The sequence below is a fragment of the Seriola dumerili genome, unplaced genomic scaffold, assembly GCF_002260705.1.
Source record: "Seriola dumerili isolate Sdu_G_001 unplaced genomic scaffold, Sdu_1.0 BDQW01000155.1, whole genome shotgun sequence".
Lineage (NCBI taxonomy): Eukaryota > Metazoa > Chordata > Actinopteri > Carangiformes > Carangidae > Seriola > Seriola dumerili.
This window is the reverse complement of record NW_019174410.1, coordinates 2,135,328-2,153,398: the sequence shown is the minus strand read 5'-3', so window position 1 is coordinate 2,153,398 and position 18,071 is coordinate 2,135,328. Positions and strand designations below refer to the sequence as shown.

General features: G+C 40.6%; 1 protein-coding gene across 1 annotated transcript in view; it reads left to right on the top strand.

Moving 5' to 3' along the window:
• Window positions 1–807: 807 nt before the first annotated feature.
• cyfip1 (cytoplasmic FMR1 interacting protein 1) overlaps window positions 808–18,071 on the top strand; it is a 30,904-nt gene continuing 13,640 nt past the window's right edge. The window contains exons 1-16 of the mRNA XM_022751447.1: window positions 808–848; window positions 7,827–7,947; window positions 9,172–9,261; window positions 9,762–9,839; window positions 10,260–10,361; window positions 10,452–10,633; window positions 11,503–11,599; window positions 11,923–12,051; window positions 12,155–12,259; window positions 12,945–13,036; window positions 14,486–14,603; window positions 15,200–15,322; window positions 15,522–15,647; window positions 15,727–15,893; window positions 16,784–16,931; window positions 17,842–17,995. Of these exons, the coding sequence (XP_022607168.1) occupies window positions 7,831–7,947; window positions 9,172–9,261; window positions 9,762–9,839; window positions 10,260–10,361; window positions 10,452–10,633; window positions 11,503–11,599; window positions 11,923–12,051; window positions 12,155–12,259; window positions 12,945–13,036; window positions 14,486–14,603; window positions 15,200–15,322; window positions 15,522–15,647; window positions 15,727–15,893; window positions 16,784–16,931; window positions 17,842–17,995 (1,828 nt within the window). The 5' untranslated portion in view covers window positions 808–848; window positions 7,827–7,830. The remainder of the gene's footprint in view (window positions 849–7,826; window positions 7,948–9,171; window positions 9,262–9,761; window positions 9,840–10,259; window positions 10,362–10,451; window positions 10,634–11,502; window positions 11,600–11,922; window positions 12,052–12,154; window positions 12,260–12,944; window positions 13,037–14,485; window positions 14,604–15,199; window positions 15,323–15,521; window positions 15,648–15,726; window positions 15,894–16,783; window positions 16,932–17,841; window positions 17,996–18,071) is intronic.

Genomic DNA, 18,071 nt, shown 5'->3' with positions numbered 1-18,071 from the left:
AGCTGTTTGCCTTTTATACCTTTTGCAGATTAAGTTATATTATCACTAAAAATTACTTTTTTTGTCAGTGTACTTCTGTCTAGTTTTGGCAAAAGTTGTAGCCAACCTCACAATAATATTAGCTGCTTGGATATAAGATCAGTACCTCAGCTGTTTATCCTAACAAATCATTCAGAATGAAAACTAGGAATGCAGGTAGATGAAATATAATCATAGTGGCTATCTATCCACTACTAATAAAGAGAACGTAGTAAAGTGTTAATTAGTCAGTAGTAGTATAAAATTGATAAACAGTATATAAATATACAAATGTTATTATATTTTTAAGAATTAAATAAAATTTAAAAATTAAAAAAAACAACAACTTTGAATTTGTTCACTTCAAGATTTCTGTAAAGTCAAATCCACGCACCATGCTGTGTGTAGCTGGAGATGGTAGAGGGATTTTTTTTGGTTTTGTTGTGGCACTAATCACCCTCCATACCCCCGGGCAGGTTCTTACTGTACATTCCTTTGACTTCACCTTTTATCCTCCGCGTCCCTGCCCTAGTGGAGGAGGCTAGCACCGCAGCAACGAGTGGAGTTTCCTGTTGAGTTTCCCTGTTTGAGGGACAGGAACTCCCTGCTCTACTTCTCTCCCCCGCCCATGATAATAACACCGACCGGGGAAAGATTCCTCTGGCCGACGACAGAAAGAAAAAACTTAGATCGAGGATCTCCAAACCCGGACTCCCCCCCCCCCCCCCCCCAGTCGTCAGAGGAGCTCAACATTCCTGCGTTTTAAATGGCGCTGTAATCACCGTCTAGCTGGAACGCGCAAGTTTTCCCTGCTAACCAACAACCAGCGGGTGAGTAGGAATGGTTTATCTCGAAGTTGGTTTTCATGGTGTGTGTTTCCAGCTAAGTCAACTTAACCCACGGTGGGGGGGAAAAAAAAAAAAAAGTTGTGTGTGGCGTTGTCTCGGGTGTAGCCTTTCCTAACGGCGCTTCATTAAAGTTGACCGTTAAAGAAACAAAACAGACACCAGTTTCAGTTGGAATTTGAAAAAAAAGTATTAGCGCGAGGAGGTTTAACAGCTTGTTGCAATGCAAAGCCATTTTCCTGGCTCACACACAGGCCCGAGCTGTGACTAATCTCAGGCCACGGCACGGAGCAGTGATACAGCCATGACCACGGTTACATGTTGGAGGCAGGACTTCACGTCATATCACATCAAAAATCACTATTATCAAATATATATATATATGTTTTTTTTGTCGCTCTGAGCTTTGTTTCCGACGAGTTTAGTAACTAATTGCGACTTGGGAGTGGAGAGTTACGTGTCTGCCAGGTGTGATAGCCACAGTGGGAGAGAAGTTACCATCAGAAATGTGAGACTATTAGTCAGGCTAACTGTGCGCAAAGTTTACTACGTTTAAATGAATCACTTTATGTTTCTGGTCATCCTTTTTTTCGCCCTCTTCTGTTTGTTCCTTTGGGAATCAACTGTAGCAGGACATTTGGGTTGAACTCGGTTGTACTGCATTCCCCACCCTCCTGATGCTGCGTTCACTGCTCAGCCTAGTCACTGTAAATGCCAGTGCCAGTCAGCCTTTTCAAAAATTTGAAATTTTGAACGTCACATAAATATGTTTTGCGGAAAAAAAGTCTCACATTTTCGTACAATGGCATTTGGAATTGGAAACGTGATTGCCTATTCTAAAACACTTTTGCCTGTGCACCTTCTGTTGATTGTTTTATTGCTTTTGGTAGTCTCTTATCAGTGTCAGCTCAGAGGACACAAAGGAAGGAAGGAGTAAGATTAGGTATGAAGATACCGTAGGTAAAACCACACGTTATTTTGGTGACAGTGGGATCGTTATTTTCTATGTGGTTTTATTTCTTCTTCAATCTTGCTGAAAAACCACATTAGAATAACACACCTCAAGTGAGAAACTGCAGTTTAATGTGCACGTTATGGCAGTGAAGTCAGTGAAACTGTGTGACACGTTTGCCTTTCCCGCTGTTCTGTATTGATCACTGTCTTTGCATTGTTAGTAATTCCTAACAGTGATTTAAAATGCATTCTGGGTTGAAGATAAGACTTGATGTATGCACCACTGAGCAGTCAGGAAGTATTGTAACATTAACATATTGGGGAAGTCTTTTGTTATGCATTGACTTAAGAAAAAACTGAAATACCAACAGATTAATATGGCACTGATAAGTGCTAACTTTGGTGTGCATTCCTGCAAAATAAATGTGTTAAATGGGGGTTTTCACACCTCAATGTAAAGAAACATGTGCAACTTCCTTCAGAGTGGCACCGTTTGGTGCAGCTGGGTGATTAAGTCATATTGAGTAGCTTTTATTGTGTCTGTGTTTGTTTGCCATCTCCTAGGAAATGTCAAAGGTACATGTTCTGCAGGGAAGCAGTTCTTGTTATTGCATCTGTTTCTCACTTGAGTGGAATAAAATGCACACATGGCTTCCTCACTGTCTGCACGTAAGACAGAATATAGAAAAGTGTGATCTATTGCAAATAGTTTCTAGCAGAGCATGCTAAAGTGTCAGATGTGTCATCTTTTCATCTGCAGAGGTAAGACAACTGTATTTAAAACATTGCAATTCATAATATCCAACAGACAGTTCTTTTTCTTTTGTTGAAACTGGTGTTGCATGACTACTGTTTGCATGCAGTAACTACATTAAAAGTTCACACCAATGACCAAAAAAAAAAAAAAAATTCCCTTACTCACTGGGTTCCTGTCAGATAAATAGTTTTAGTTTGATCTGTGAAGGTTTTGAGATATCTGTCTTTAACATTTGTGCTCCCACTCCACTACAATGGAGGCGAATGGAATTTCGTTTGTGCTGCTCACACCACAGAAAAATTACAAGTTAAAAACTCAGTGTCACTTCCCAACTACCTATTTTGTATTTGATGGTCTCTCTATGCCGATGTCTTTTCCTGTTTATCTCTGCTATGTGAGGGAGAGAGGGAGGGAGAGAGGGGATGCTCATGTACAATTGTTTGTGTTACTTTGGAAAAAATGCAAAATCTAATAAATGGATTGATGGAAAAAAAAAAGAAAAACTCAGTGGCAACATGTCTTCAGAACAATGTCCTGGTTGGTCTAGATTAATGGTTCCCAACCTCTTTGTCTGGAGCACCCCAGCAGGCCTGTCAGATGAACTCAAATGCCCCTTCATCAACATCATCAGTCATGCTCCAAATCTTCATTTGAATTGATTTTAATTTGGTTGTTTAACACTATTGATTTTATAAAAGTAGATATTGTTCCATTTATTGTTTTTTTGTTTTTCCTCCAGTTGAACTGTCAGTGATTAGGTTGGTTTGGTTCTCTTACCACTTAGTGCCAGAAACTGAAGGTTTAAAACCTTAATCCACTATTTCAGCTGTTTATCCATTACTTTTAGTTAACCGTTTATCCATCACCTGTATCTATCTAATTCAACCATTTATCTATTACTTTGCAACCATTGTCCAGTACTTTGAACAAACTATTTCAGTTGTTTATCTGTTACCTTTAGTGAAGTTTTTCAACGATTTATCCACGACTGTGTCCAAAATCGCTCCCTCATCCACTCGTTCACTCATTCATCACTCTCCCTATATAATAGACACAGAATAGTTTACTCAGTAGTTATTAGTAAAGAGCATTGCATTGTGGGATTGTTAGCAGAAAGTACTGTACATACCATGGACACTACTTGTTTTGACCCGTTGTGTAATTTACACAGTGGACAAATTTACACACTCAGGATTAAGGACACTCAAATAAAGTGGTGGACAGTAAATGTAGTGCACTACACAGTGAATGGGGAGCCCTTTATCATTTTAGTTGTCTGTTTCAACCATTTATCCATTATTCTAGATAACTTCCATAGATAGTTTCTAGATAATCCTCCTCTAGATACATTTCATTCATGTTTTCATTAGTTTTGGTTAACTATTTTAACCTCTCTGCTAACTAGTGTTCACCCGCTGTTGATTGCAACATGTGTTGTTGTTACAGCTGACTGATATTTTTGGATCAAATGATGATTAATATTTTTTTCAAACTTGTCAAACAATAGTCTTTCGTCATTATTTACCCTTCAGCAAAGGCACAATCGCCCCCTCGCTTACAACCCGGCTGTGAATCACAGGTGCAGAATAACCAGACCTCACTGCAAACTGTTTTCTTACAGACTGTTTGTCAGGCAGAAACTAGTTTTAACTACTTTTCATTTATTTCTTGAAACTTAACGTCTTTTAAACATTGGCCTAAAATCCTTTGTGTGATTTCAAGACACTTAAGAGAAGTGTGACTGGTATTATTCTTTCTGTTGCATGGTAGTGGCTTGTGTTTGGCCTCTGCTCGGCACACTTAGGTTACCTACTTGAGTCCAGTTTAAGCTCCTTACTGTGTAATTATGGAGCGAGCCCTACAAACACATGGCGTGCAGCTTCAGCAGTGGGTGTAATGGCCATCACCCTGGCAGGCTAAATGATACTTGAAGAGGCATGGCTCTTCTAATTTGTCTCTTGTCTGTCTCTTCGAAGAGGAGACATCTCTAGACAATGCAGTCTGAAGAGGAACTGTGCTCTGAAGCAAAAGCCACCAAGGTTCCCTTTTTTTCAGTAATGGACATGGTTTCTGTCCAGAGTTAAAGTTGACCATGAGGCTCATCAATAGTTGCACTTGCTGTAGTTAAAACGTTTGTTTCAAATCTACTTTTTCCTTTTTAAATGTTCTCTATATTTCAATATGAACAGTTTCTAAGCACAAAAATGCATAAAAAATGCAGAACTGTGTGTGTGTGTGTGTGTGTGTGTGTGTGTTCTGTTTTTATTGGTTACTTTCAGTTTCTTGCACATCAGCTTAAAAGCTCAGGGCCAGTCGTTCCTTGTCTTGAAGTGGACCCTGCATCACATGCTCTCATTGTCTGTGATTCATACTTCCCTGTTTTGTCACTAAGATGACGGATCTGCAGTCTGAGATGCTGCCAAGTCGATTCTCTGTAGCTCAGCTTGACAAGCAAAAAAAAAAATTTTTGGAAAGTCATTAATGAGACATGCTCTGAAAACTGCTTTACATACCGTTTCCCATCTGACTTCCTCCTCTCTTTCAAAAACTGTGTTTCGCAACTAACCACACCTATTTTTACTCCCTGTACAGTGGAATGACTTTGGTCAGTGTGTTGTGTACTTTGGCTACTTCCATGAGCAACATAAACATGTTCATTTACTCATTTCTTATTACATTGCTGGCAGCACAATCTGTCACTAGTAGTAAAAGTAACACATTTTTGGTTTTGTTGGCTCTGTACTCCCACACGTGTTAGACGTCAACGCGCTGAAATTAAAGATGAAAGTCAGCACCTGAACCTCAGTCACTGTGTCATGACATGTTCATTGTGCTGCAGTACAGAGCCAGAACAATAGGAAATATGTCACTGTCAAAATGTAGGAAGCGAGTTGCATTGTTTATATGTTTATGAGGTCACATCAGTTTGTCAGGGCTGTGACGCAGCTTTTCAGAGCATCAGCCTGTGAACGGACGTGGAATTAAACTACTGCTTTTGTACAAGTAGTAATTAGGGCTGAGCAATTAATTGAATTATAATCTAAATCACAATTTGGCCAAGTGCAATATACAAATTGCAGAAGCTGCAATTTTTTTGTTAAAGGTAAAATGTGTCACATTGTTGTGCACTTTTAGCACCGTAAGCGTTGTGCAGCTACAGAGACGCCCCGACCTACAAATCATAATCATAAGACCAACAAAACTCACATCTTCATTTAAAAAAAAAAAAAAAAAAAATTCAGTGTGAATGAAATACAAAAACAATCGTTTCAACTGAAAACACAATCACAAAATCTGCCAAATTAATAGCAGTATGATTTTTTTGCACATATTGCAGCCCTGGTAAAACATACCATAAATGAAGCATTGTGGTGTTACAGAGAATCCCCCAGTTAACGAATCATAACGCAACAGCACAACAGCACAACAAAAATTACATGGTCATCAATTGGCATAAAATGTGAAAATGACCACTCCAACTGAAACCGTGACCTGTCGCAACCGCACTATAATTTATTTATTTATTTTTTTTGCATATTGTTCAGCTCTAGTACTAATCAGTGTAATCTAAAGATACTCAGAAGTTTCCCAACAGGCCAATTGTGCTTTAAAAAATGATTTAGTGATTTCACATTGTTTTTCCATGTGCTCTTCAGATATCTCAAAAATGAATGAGTCTGATCATACGAATATATACACAGGTATTTTTAGCCCGTGAAGTAACTTTTATTTTTACATCATCTCCTGAATGCACGGAAGTCTCACAGGAACCACACTAACCAACGTAACCAACGTAACCAACGTAACCAACGTTTCTGTTCATGCTCCTTCTCCATCATCACAATGAGCAGCTGTCTTTTGTAATCTGACACCTTTGATGGGGGTCACGGTGCTCATACTTTGTAGAAATCCTTGTTGAGTGCAGGCCTGGACGTGCATCAGGTGCTGGTCCTCTGCCTGCTTTGCATAATGCTGGTTAATGAATAAAAGATGATTTGGATGAAAACAATGAACTGGTGATATTGGGAAGTGAAGTTATATATCCTCTTTTTCCTGCAGCCTCTCTGACTCAGTTTTTTATGTGTATGTGGATAACAACATTTGAGCATCTTGGCAGTTTAACCATGATAGAAATGATGACTATATTATAGAACCATGTTTTTCATGAGTCAGAGTGGTGGGATTTGGGCTCTGCATTTGCCATAACAATTTCCAAACCTAAAGTTCCATGGCAACTGACCTTTTTCTCAAATGACGTCCCAAACAAAGTAATCTGGCCAAGGTGATTTCATGTCACTGAACAGCTGTGTCACTGTGTGTAATATCAACCATTAAAAACTCACTATCCTGCATCGGTCCTTTTAATTATATGGACTCGCTCCACTTCACTCGCTCCACCTCCATCTGCAGAGGAGGATGTAGGTGACCTCGTCTGACCCTGAGCCGGTACATGCACCGACTGCCAGGCTTTTGTGTTGGTGGTCAGTCGCTGGGGATTGTTTGACTCACTGTCAATTCTGATTGCAATGGGTTTTTTGATTGTTCAGTGTCGGTGACGTCCGAAAATCAGCAGTCAGCAGCAGCGTGAGAATGCAAACCAAAGCATACCACACCACTTACTGATACAGAACTAATCTATTTGCATTTGATTTCATTTTGTTGACTCCATGGATCATGTTCTCTGTAGCATTTGAGGAACGGGAGACTGTATTAACGACAGTGTTTGCGTTGGCTTGATTTAAAAAAAAGAAGTTTTGTGTTTCAGTGTTTTTGCTGGAATTGATGACATACTGTAAAATGACTGTAACATGATCTAAGTGCAAACATGTTTTGGCCAGATAGAGAAGTATATGGAAGAAAAAAGGTGGCAAGATAATGCCAGATAGATGATGCAGACGTCACGATCGAGCACTAACCTGATTGGCTGATCAGAGGCTTTTTGTGCAGGAAGCTCTGTGCAGCTTGATAGCTGTTTGCAACAAAGGGGAACCTGAAGCACCACATGAAGCTCCTTTTTGAAGGTTGTGTTCAAAGGTGAAGGTGCTGCCTGCAGTTGCATCAGTTTACTACTGGTGATGAAGTTACTCAGTTCAGTTTGGTTTTACCAACCCCTCCCCCTGCTGTGCTGCTGGTGCCTCAGCTTGTCAAACCTAAACAATGTCACTATATGGATATAGCTTGTGCGTAAGGCTGCTGAGCTTCATCCTTCTTTATCCAAAGCTTGTCAACATGATTCTTTGTGTCTCTTGCAGCAGCATGACGTCCACAGTGACTTTAGAGGATGCTCTCTCCAACGTGGACCTGCTGGAGGAGCTGCCGCTCCCGGACCAGCAGCCATGCATCGAGCCCCTCCCCTCCTCGGTCATGTATCAGGTCAGTGCTGACGGCTCATCATCTACGCAGTCTGATAAGACACACTTCCTGTGAGGCATCCAATTACTGCATGGTAATACTTAGAGACGTAGTTTTTCTTACTGTTTACTTAAGATACAATGGTTTCCCTTTTTCTTATTTTTGTGACTGTGCTGCAGTTACACAGAAAAATATAATAATTAGTAATAAGGATAGCAAATAGAAATAATGTTATTGAAAAACATCAGGCACTAGAATACAAACACAGCACCATGACAACAGAGGTTATATTAAAGTAAAACTCTCTTCATTTCCCCCAATCTGAAAACTGATAGACATAACCTCCTCTTTCACCTTGTCTATAAATGTCCCCTTCTCTTCCTTTCACAGTCTCCCCCAAGGTTCCCATCATCAGAACAACATGATAGATGCAGTAATAATCACCGTCAACACAACTTTCTGTTATAGCTATAAAAACACAGTGAACAGAGTGTAGAATCATTCATCTCTGAATATTGATCATGTATAGCTTTCAATATCAGTGTTTCCCCAAAAAGGCAATAAGATCATGTATAGATCAGCACATTGTTGTCCCTAAATAAAACAAGTTGAACAGAAATCTGTTGTTATAGTTGATGTAGAGCTGCTACGAGAAGCAACACATGCAACACGTCACGTATAGCAGAAACGTTAATAGCAACAGGATCAGTTACTTGCAACATCCACTGTAGCATTTCCTAATGGGTATTTCCTGATATGCTTATCTGTATCCTTTAAAAAGATTACAGCTTCTTTCCCTATGTTTAGTTCCTGTGTACAGAAAGTGAATTAATTGATTTCTGATTGATTGATAATCCAGATATTTATGTTACAAAACAGGATAAGAATTTATTAGCAGGAGGCTGCAAATGGCATTAAATACATGAGCTTACTAAAGATAGCACATGAATTCTGGCCATCTGCTTAATTAGATGAATCTACATTTCCATGCAAAATCTATATATATATATATATAATATGATATGATATGATATGAAATGATTTGGGTGAATATTTGTGAAATAAATTCACTTCACGTGGAACATTGAAAATCCTAATTGTAAAGAAGACAAACTGCTTTGCATTGGTAACTTGGAGAATGCATACTTCCTGCTCACTGTGTCTTACACACGTCTTGCCTGTAACATACCTGACATCTGAACCTGTGTCATTTGTTGTGAACACAATTTCTCCATCTTCCCACAGCCCAACTTCAACACCAACTTCGAAGACAGAAATGCCTTCGTCACGGGCATCGCCAGATACATCGAGCAAGCGACCGTCCACTCCAGCATGGTATGTGATATGTCACTCTTCTCTCTCACTTCAGTGACGACTTGATGGGAAGAATAAATTCACCAGAATGAGGTCAGGGGCTTGTTGGGAACAGGATCTTGAAAGGGACTCTCCTGTCCTACCAGAGCATTTGGTATTGTGTAGCAGGCAGCTCACAGGACCCAGGCCCAGAATCAAGTGGCCCGTGGACAAACGGGTCCTTTGGACCATCTCATAACAGGAATAGTAGGGCTTTGTGTCTAATTAGTGAGGGACTAATTGCTGAGGGTCAGAATCAAACAGCACTTTGTACGGAGGCAGCGCTGGTTTGAAAACACTAATGCACTTTCCTGCCACCCACTGGGAATAAAATGACGTGCAAAAGAAGCAGTGGTGCATGCATGTTTCAGTCCTTGTGCATTGTGTCTGTGTTGTTTTGTGTTTTGATTTAGTTTGGAAAATGTGACCCAGTTTGGAATTGATTGGTCTGATTGATTTGTTTTGTTTTTTTTTTTAATTAGAATGAGATGTTGGAGGAGGGGCAGGAGTACGCCATCATGCTCTACACCTGGAGGAGCTGCTCACGTGCAATACCACAGGTAACCACCGTGTTTCTGCTCACAGAGCTGAAACGATTAATCAGTCAATAATACAACTGTTTTCATCATCTGTTAATCATCTCAGTCATTTTCCAAGCAATGATGACAAATATTAGCTGGTTCCAACTTCTAAATTAGACAGTATGCTGCTTCTCTTTGTCTTATACGAAGGTGAATTGAATATTGTTTGTTTTTTGACTGTTGCTTGGACATAACAGTCACTTTTCAATTCTGGGAATTTGTGATGGGCAATTTTCAAGTATTTCCTGCCATGTTGTAGACAAAACAATTAATCTGGAAAATAATATACAGATTAATATAATAATGAAAATCTTGTATGACAGTATCTTGGTGAACAAAAGTTGTGTGAAGTTTCCTACGATTCTTTCAAGGGTTTTTGTTTCTCTTTTTCTGTTCTAGGTGAAATGCAACGAACAGCCCAACAGAGTGGAGATCTATGAGAAGACGGTGGAGGTCCTGGAGCCTGAAGTCACCAAGCTGATGAATTTCATGTACTTCCAGGTAAATGCATATATTTATATATCAGCAGAGACTCTTTGACTGTCCAGTCTCCGGCCTAGTTGTATAAACTTGATCTTTCGTCTCTCCCAGCGCACAGCAATCGACCGTTTCTGCGGGGAGGTCCGTCGTCTCTGTCACACTGAGCGCAGGAAGGACTTTGTGTCCGAGGCTTACCTCATGACCCTCGGCAAGTTCATCAACATGTTCGCTGTGCTGGACGAACTGAAGAACATGAAGTGCAGCGTCAAGAACGACCACTCCGCCTACAAACGGTACCCAGAGTCATGTTACAGCACAGTCTGTAGTCACACTGTTGATCACAACAACAGACACTAGATGGCAGCACCAGCCTCACTGCTTCAACAGTATGTGTGAAACCAGGAGCTTTCACCCCCCCCCTTTGTGTTTTCATCACAGGGAAAATGAAAAATGCCTGTGTGTGAATTGATAGAGGACATGTCAGTGTTCCAGGAAAATATTGATAGTACAACATTTTAAAAGTTTCAAAGTTATTAATAAGTGCTTTAATAAGGTTTGGAGCCACAGTTCTCATTATCTGAAGATGTAAACAGGAAGTATAACGTTGCCATGGAGTGAGTTAATTAGCTGTTGACTACAGAGCCCTATTTTTTTAAGCCAATACTTGTTTACAGCTCAGGTAAAGTGGCACCACTAAAAGTCATATCTAATTAGCAATTAGCACTTCCTGTTTAATAGTTAATATTCAGACAACTATCACCGGATTACTTTGACACTGGATAAAAGAGTAATAAAGAAGGTCTTTTTTCTCAGTAGATTTATGGATGTTTATTTGCGATGTTGACCAGAGATAATTGATATCCTCAGGAAAGTGTAAGTCACGCTGAATCTTAAAACATGTGCTCGTCTGTGTGGTCAGATGTGACAAACGTGTGACTCTAAGAAGGACACAAATCATCGCTCACGCCTCACATCTCTCTCTCTCTCTCTCTCTCTCTCTCTCTCCCCCCCCCCCCCCGGTGTGCCGCACAGTTTGAAAACCTCTGTGTCAGAGTGACAGAATAGATGCTTAATGTCTGTGTGTGTTTTTTTAATTTATTTATTTAATTAATTAATTGATTTATTTTTAATTAAAACAAATGTGTGTCTTCTCTTCGCCTAGAGCTGCCCAGTTCCTCAGAAAGATGTCTGAGCCCTCGTCCATTCAGGAGTCTCAGAATTTGTCCATGTTCCTGGCAAACCACAACAAAATCACTCAGGTTTGTCACATGTGCATCACACTGTCCAAAATATTCTTAAGATGAAATAGTTTTAATATGGAAGGACTTCTCAACAGCGGTGTCACTGCTGTTTTCTTTCCAGGCTTCACAAGCAGACGAGGAACATCTGAAAAAATATACAGCATTCATTTTTTGACTCTTAAATTATGATGTATTTAGAAATTTACACAAGCAGTTTAATTAGAAATATGATTTGAAAATAATGTCAAAATATTCAGTGTATTTTAAAGTGTGATGTGAGGCTTACTGTGTGATTAATAGCTTTATAAGATAATAATCATCTCTGGTGTCCTGTCTGTCAGTCTTTGCAGCAGCAGTTGGAAGTGATTAATGGTTACGAAGAGCTGCTGGCAGACATTGTCAACCTGTGTGTCGACTACTACGAGAACAAGATGTACCTGACTCCCAGTGAGAAGCACATGCTGCTCAAAGTAAGTAAAGCCCTGCTTCACCATTTCTTCTAAACAATTTACTGTGGCGTTGTTGACAGGAACGGACGCCCCTTTATAAATAACCGCTGTTCCTCTTCCACAGGTAATGGGTTTCGGCTTGTACCTCATGGACGGAAACAGCAGCAACATCTACAAACTAGATGCCAAGAAGAGAATCAACCTCACCAAGATTGACAAGTTTTTCAAGGTACAGAGATTTAGACGTATTTCAGATACACACAGGAACATATTCTGTCAAGCTGCACTGTAATTCACCAAACAGCCGTATATTCAAAACAAACACTAAAACATTTATTTGCATTTTATTTACATTTACATTTACAACAGTGATGGCAACGTGCAGAGGGGCAAGTCAGTTTAGCCGTATTTTAATGATTGATTGATCTGCTGAGTATTTTCTTGATAAATTGATTTATAGTTAAGAAAATAAAATACCAGGGAATTTTCATAATGACAAAACAGAGAGAAGAAGCAAATCCTCACATTTCAGAACCTGAAACAAGAGATTACTTATTTTTGCTTAATAAAAAAATGACAATTAAGTAGTTATTGATTATCTAATTTATTAATTGACTTATAATTTCAGCTTTAATATATAATATTTAATGTTATCCTAAATGCAGTATTGCATTGTAGGAGAGAGAAAATTATTTTACATATTCTCATTGGGATGGTTGTTTTTATTTTCTGAGTTGCTTTGTCTTTTGTTGTTTCTTCTTCTTCTTCTTCTTCTTCTTCTTCTTCTTCTTCTTCTTCTTCTTCTTCTTCTTCTTCTTTACTTATTTTACTTTTGTAGTAGACTCATCCAGTGTGTTTCCACTGTTTAATACGGTATTAATTATGCAAATGTGTTCTGTTCTTGGTGTTCACAGCAACTCCAGGTGGTCCCTTTGTTCGGCGACATGCAGATTGAGTTGTCCCGGTACATCAAGACCAGCGCTCACTTTGAAGAGAACAAATCCAGGTGAGATGAACGCAGACACTTGTTTTGTGTGGTCCAGATGTCTCTGTGAAGTAGGCTCGTTGGAAGATAAATGGATTGTTACCAAGTAAAACTGGTGATGTTTGTTAAATGTTTTCACTGTTTCCAGGATGTAACGCTGAGAAAACCAGTTCCCACCGTTTCATCTGCCCATCAGTCATTTGCTGTGTATCATGATCTCGAGCTACAGGATTTTCTGTGTGGATAATATATAGATATGATGATATGAGACTAGCATTTATCACAGATATTGGTTTTCATAATGTTCATGAAGCTTAGAGAATAAAGTATTCTGTATATTTCTGTCAGTGTCAGTAAATCCCATGAAAAGACCGAAACCAATAAAGAGTTAATCCGTCTCTCAGTACTTTCTCACCTGCCAGCCCTGGACATGTTTTCTAACAAACAGGTCACACATATATAGTTTTATTTTTAGTTTTTTAAATGCGCAGTAATTCCCTAAGACCGCTGGGTACTGTAGTCTTTCTTTAGCCATGCTTGCGGCGTGGCTCAAGGGAGAGTGATGGCAGTCAGTCGGTCAGTCCACCACCGTCGTCCACACTGAAACATGTCAGCAGCTACTGGATGGATTGCTTTGACATTATACGAGAGGGTTTTAGAGTTTCCCTCTGGGGTGGGCCTCTGGTTCGACTGAAATGTCTCAGCTGTGTCTGGATGCATTGCCATGAACTTGGTATTTAGAGCAAAAATTCATGTCCCCATCAGGACGAATTCTAACTTTGTTGATCCATTCACTTTTCGTCTTGTTCCATCATCAGGTCAAAGTTTCAGTTGGACTCGAAACCCCAATAAAACGGCTTCAGACTCTTAGTCTTGTGAACAAATGCTACTCAAACAGAAGAAAAGAAATACATTACTTGACAATAATAAAAATCCAGAGTCTCACCAGCCTTATTCTTTATGTAAATCGAGTTTCCCGCCTTAAAGCACACGTTACAGTTGAACGATGCTGTTTCTGGCTGTTGTAGCTGTGTGAATTGTGAATGCTTCATCATATCTTTAAATAACAAACACTTAGATGCACTGATATATACTGTTAGTATTATTGTTATTACCATTGATGTTGCAAGGTGATTTCCACTCAATATGACAGTAAATTAGTAACAGTATAAAAATATAACTTCATACATTTAAAAAAAAAAAAAAAAAAAAAAAAAAAAGTCAGACTGGTGTTTTTTATTTCCCAACAACCACCTGAAGAGACAAACACCAACAATGAATTTATCCTCCTAACAATGATATTCGTGCAGCTGCAGCCTGACACCAAACACAGCGTCACATCTTTCCCTTTTTAGATCTGTTCTTCTGTCTTCTCCATAACTCTCTGGCTGGCTTTTCTTCCTGTCAGTAATTCTGTGTCTTTTCTCCGTTAACATGTGCCCCCCCCCCCCCCCCCCCCCCCCCCCCCAGGTGGACCTGCACGTCTATATCGAGCAGCCCCCAGTACAACATCTGTGAGCAGATGATTCAGATCCGCGAGGATCATATGCGCTTCATCTCGGAGCTGGCTCGCTATAGCAACAGCGAGGTCAGTATGAAATTCCACAGGGTTTAAAGTGAGACGTTCGGGCGCAGCACTGGTGAAAATTGGTCATCAGCGAGGTGTTGGATTGTCTGTCGTGCTGCTATAATGCTGAAGAGTGGAGCAGTGCATGACATGCATATATATGTACTGCTGTTCATCTTCGTGTCAGATGTGACCCCGTTAAATAAATAAACATACAGTACATCGGCCACCTGGCTATTTCATCTGACAGTCTTCTACATAAGCAGGCTTTAAGAGCTCCTTCTTATGCGAGAGGTATTTAAATTCCCAGCAGTGACGTAACGAGCTTTTGAGCAGATGCCTCGTCCCAAAGGATTTCCAGAGGTCACAATTCAGTGTGATTCAGATGGAGGTTTAGTTGTGGATCATAACTGCTGATGCACAGACAGAAATGTTGAGAATGGGAAAGTAATTTTAATGATCACACCACGAATGAATGAATGTTTTTGCACTCGGAACATTTAATTAAACGACTGAACGGTTTGTTTTTATAAATTCTTTTCACCCATACTGTGAGGACATCAGTGTGTGTGTGTGTGTGTGTGTGTGTTAAAGTGTGTGACTTTGTGTCCGTGTAGGTGGTGACGGGATCAGGGCGGCAGGAAGCCCAAAAGACGGATGCCGAATACAGGAAGCTGTTTGACTTGGCGCTGCAGGGCATGCAGCTGCTCTCCCAGTGGAGCGCTCACGTCATGGAAGTGGTGAGGAAGCACAGATTGGTCATTATTTATATATATATATATGGAAAGTGATGGAGATTAATGGAGAGATACAGTTGAGACTTAATTAAGTTCTTATTTCTTTTGTTAATTTTTTGTGACTGCGTAGAGCTGCAGGGATCACCATGGTAACCAAGTACTGCATGATTTTTATCCATTTACTCTCTGACTTTGCCCGCAGTACTCCTGGAAACTGGTTCATCCCACAGACAAGTACTCCAACAAGGAGTGCCCCGACAACGCCGAGGAGTATGAGAGAGCCACCAGATACAACTACACAAGCGAGGAGAAGTTCGCCCTCGTAGAGGTTAGTCATGGTTACGGTACGAGTGGATGTTGAACTGCTGCAAGTCTTCTCACTGATTTAAATGTTGTGCTTTTGGCAGGTAATTGCTATGATAAAGGGACTGCAGGTGCTGATGGGACGCATGGAGAGTGTGTTCAATCACGCCATCCGTCACACCATCTACTCAGCTCTGCAGGACTTCGCTCAGATCACTCTGCGTGACCCGCTGCGACAGGCCATCAAGAAGAGGAAGAATGTCGTCCAGAGGTAGAGATCCCACCGCAGTCGCAATAAACGAATCACATTCACACTTCTGGCCATTATTTAACGCTGTAACTCAGGAAGAGAAGGAGAGGTTTTGCCCATATTTCCTGCAACTTGACTGGTTGGCGGAGGTGCACAGGTGTTAATTATATCTCCCAAAGTTATCATGCACGTATGAAGCGCTCAGTTCCTGAACCCTGGAATGCTGGGAAAAACTTTTTACTTGTCATCCTTAATTGAAGAATGACTGCACAGAAATGAAAACAACAAAACATGTTCCAGACATATTGAACTTGTACATATTGAAGTGGGTCCCTCATTATGGATTATGCAACATAAGTAGTTTAAGAAGTCCCTGAGTTGAGTGCTTATGAGTGGCTGCCATTAGTTCCTTCATCAGTACAGGATGTGAGGACAAGGATACAAGTCATTTGTTTTTTGGTCTGGTTTTCCAGGCTGTGGGATGTTTAAAGCTGCTATAGTCATGTTTTTGTAATAACAGTGGGCGGTGTTGCTCTAAGTGATGAGCCGACAGATAAATATCAGTTTCTCTTAAATCTATGGAGCTTTATAGCGTCTTTCAGCCGACCCACAACTTTACTGTTTCGGTTCCATCTCTGATATTTTGGATTTCAGCTGTTGCAGGTCGCAGTTTTCAGCGATGAAGCTCTGCTGCTCTGTGCAGCTGCTCCTTTAGAAATCTCTGTCCTTTTATTAAAAAAATGAATCCCACTGAGTTTCTAAGCCTCCAGCAAATTTGCCCTAAACAACAATATTTTCTGCGCACTTGACATTCATATTTCACAAGGGAAGCTGTTTGCAGCTACGTCAGTTTGTGTTCTACGGTTAACCAGAAAACTCACTGAAGTTTCTGAACTGTCCTCTTACCGCAGCGTCCTGCAGGCCATTCGGAAGACGGTCTGCGACTGGGAAACCGGACGTGAGCCTCACAACGATCCTGCCCTCCGTGGAGAAAAAGACCCCAAGGGTGGCTTTGACATTAAGGTTCCTCGCCGCGCTGTGGGGCCCTCCAGCACACAGGTCTCACCTCCCTGCCTCTGCTGATAAACCCAGTCTTTATCTTTAGCTCGCTTTAACCCTTCCTCCTCTTGTCCTTTCTCATGCCTCCAAGGTCTCATGCACTGTGACCCTGGTCCGCATTAATCATATGTCTTACAAAGCTCGCATCAGATCTGAGCTCAGGTCTGCAACACGTGAACAAGGAGATAGTGAGCTCATAAATCTGTGTATTCTGTAGTGTTCTCTCTTCACTTCACTTCTGAATGACTCACAATAAGCCGTACCTTCAAAAGGGTCCTTGGTCGGCTCTTTTTGAATCCATACATTCACACTGCTGAATAGCAATTATGTTACATATCACACTTATTGTCATTATTTAGTAGCAACCTTCATGTTGCGTAAACCGCACAGATCAATCAGCTTAGTGCTCAATACCAAGAACTAATCTTTACTCCAGGTGCAGCACTACAAAGCCCTAAACAATCACCTGTGTTCATCTACCCTCAAACTCATCTGAGATGTAAGTGCCAGAGATTATGAAAGCAGGTCTCAGAACATGTTCCCCACTGAGGTGAACTCAGAAGTGATAAACTGCAGGGAAATGTACAGCAGCCTCCCTGCTGCTGCGTGACGGCTGTGTTGCAGCCAGAGAGAGAAAAAAAAAAGAAGAAGAAAATCCAGATTCCTACTAAATTTTCAGGTAGATGTTCTGTGCAGGTTTTTCAATGAGATAATATTCTGTGACATGTAGGAGGCAACACACAGACGAGCTTTTATACACGCCACCCACCTGTAATGAGATTAGAAAGCCTGTATTTGAAGGATATGTGGTGTTTGCAGGTGATGTGGCCGATAAAACCAGTGGGTTATACACAGTAATTAGACGTCACTTACATTGTTTCTCTCTTTTTCTTTTTGTACGTGCATGTAGCTCTACATGGTGAGGACCATGCTGGAGTCTCTCATCGCTGACAAAAGTGGCTCTAAGAAGACTCTGCGCAGCAGTCTGGAAGGACCAACCATCCTGGACATTGAGAAGTTTCACCGCGAGTCCTTCTTTTACACCCATCTGCTGAATTTTAGCGGTGAGAGGAAACAGCAGTTTGATCCCGTCGCTCCTGAGAGAGAGTCCTTCCACTGCTGCACCACTGCCGTGAGACT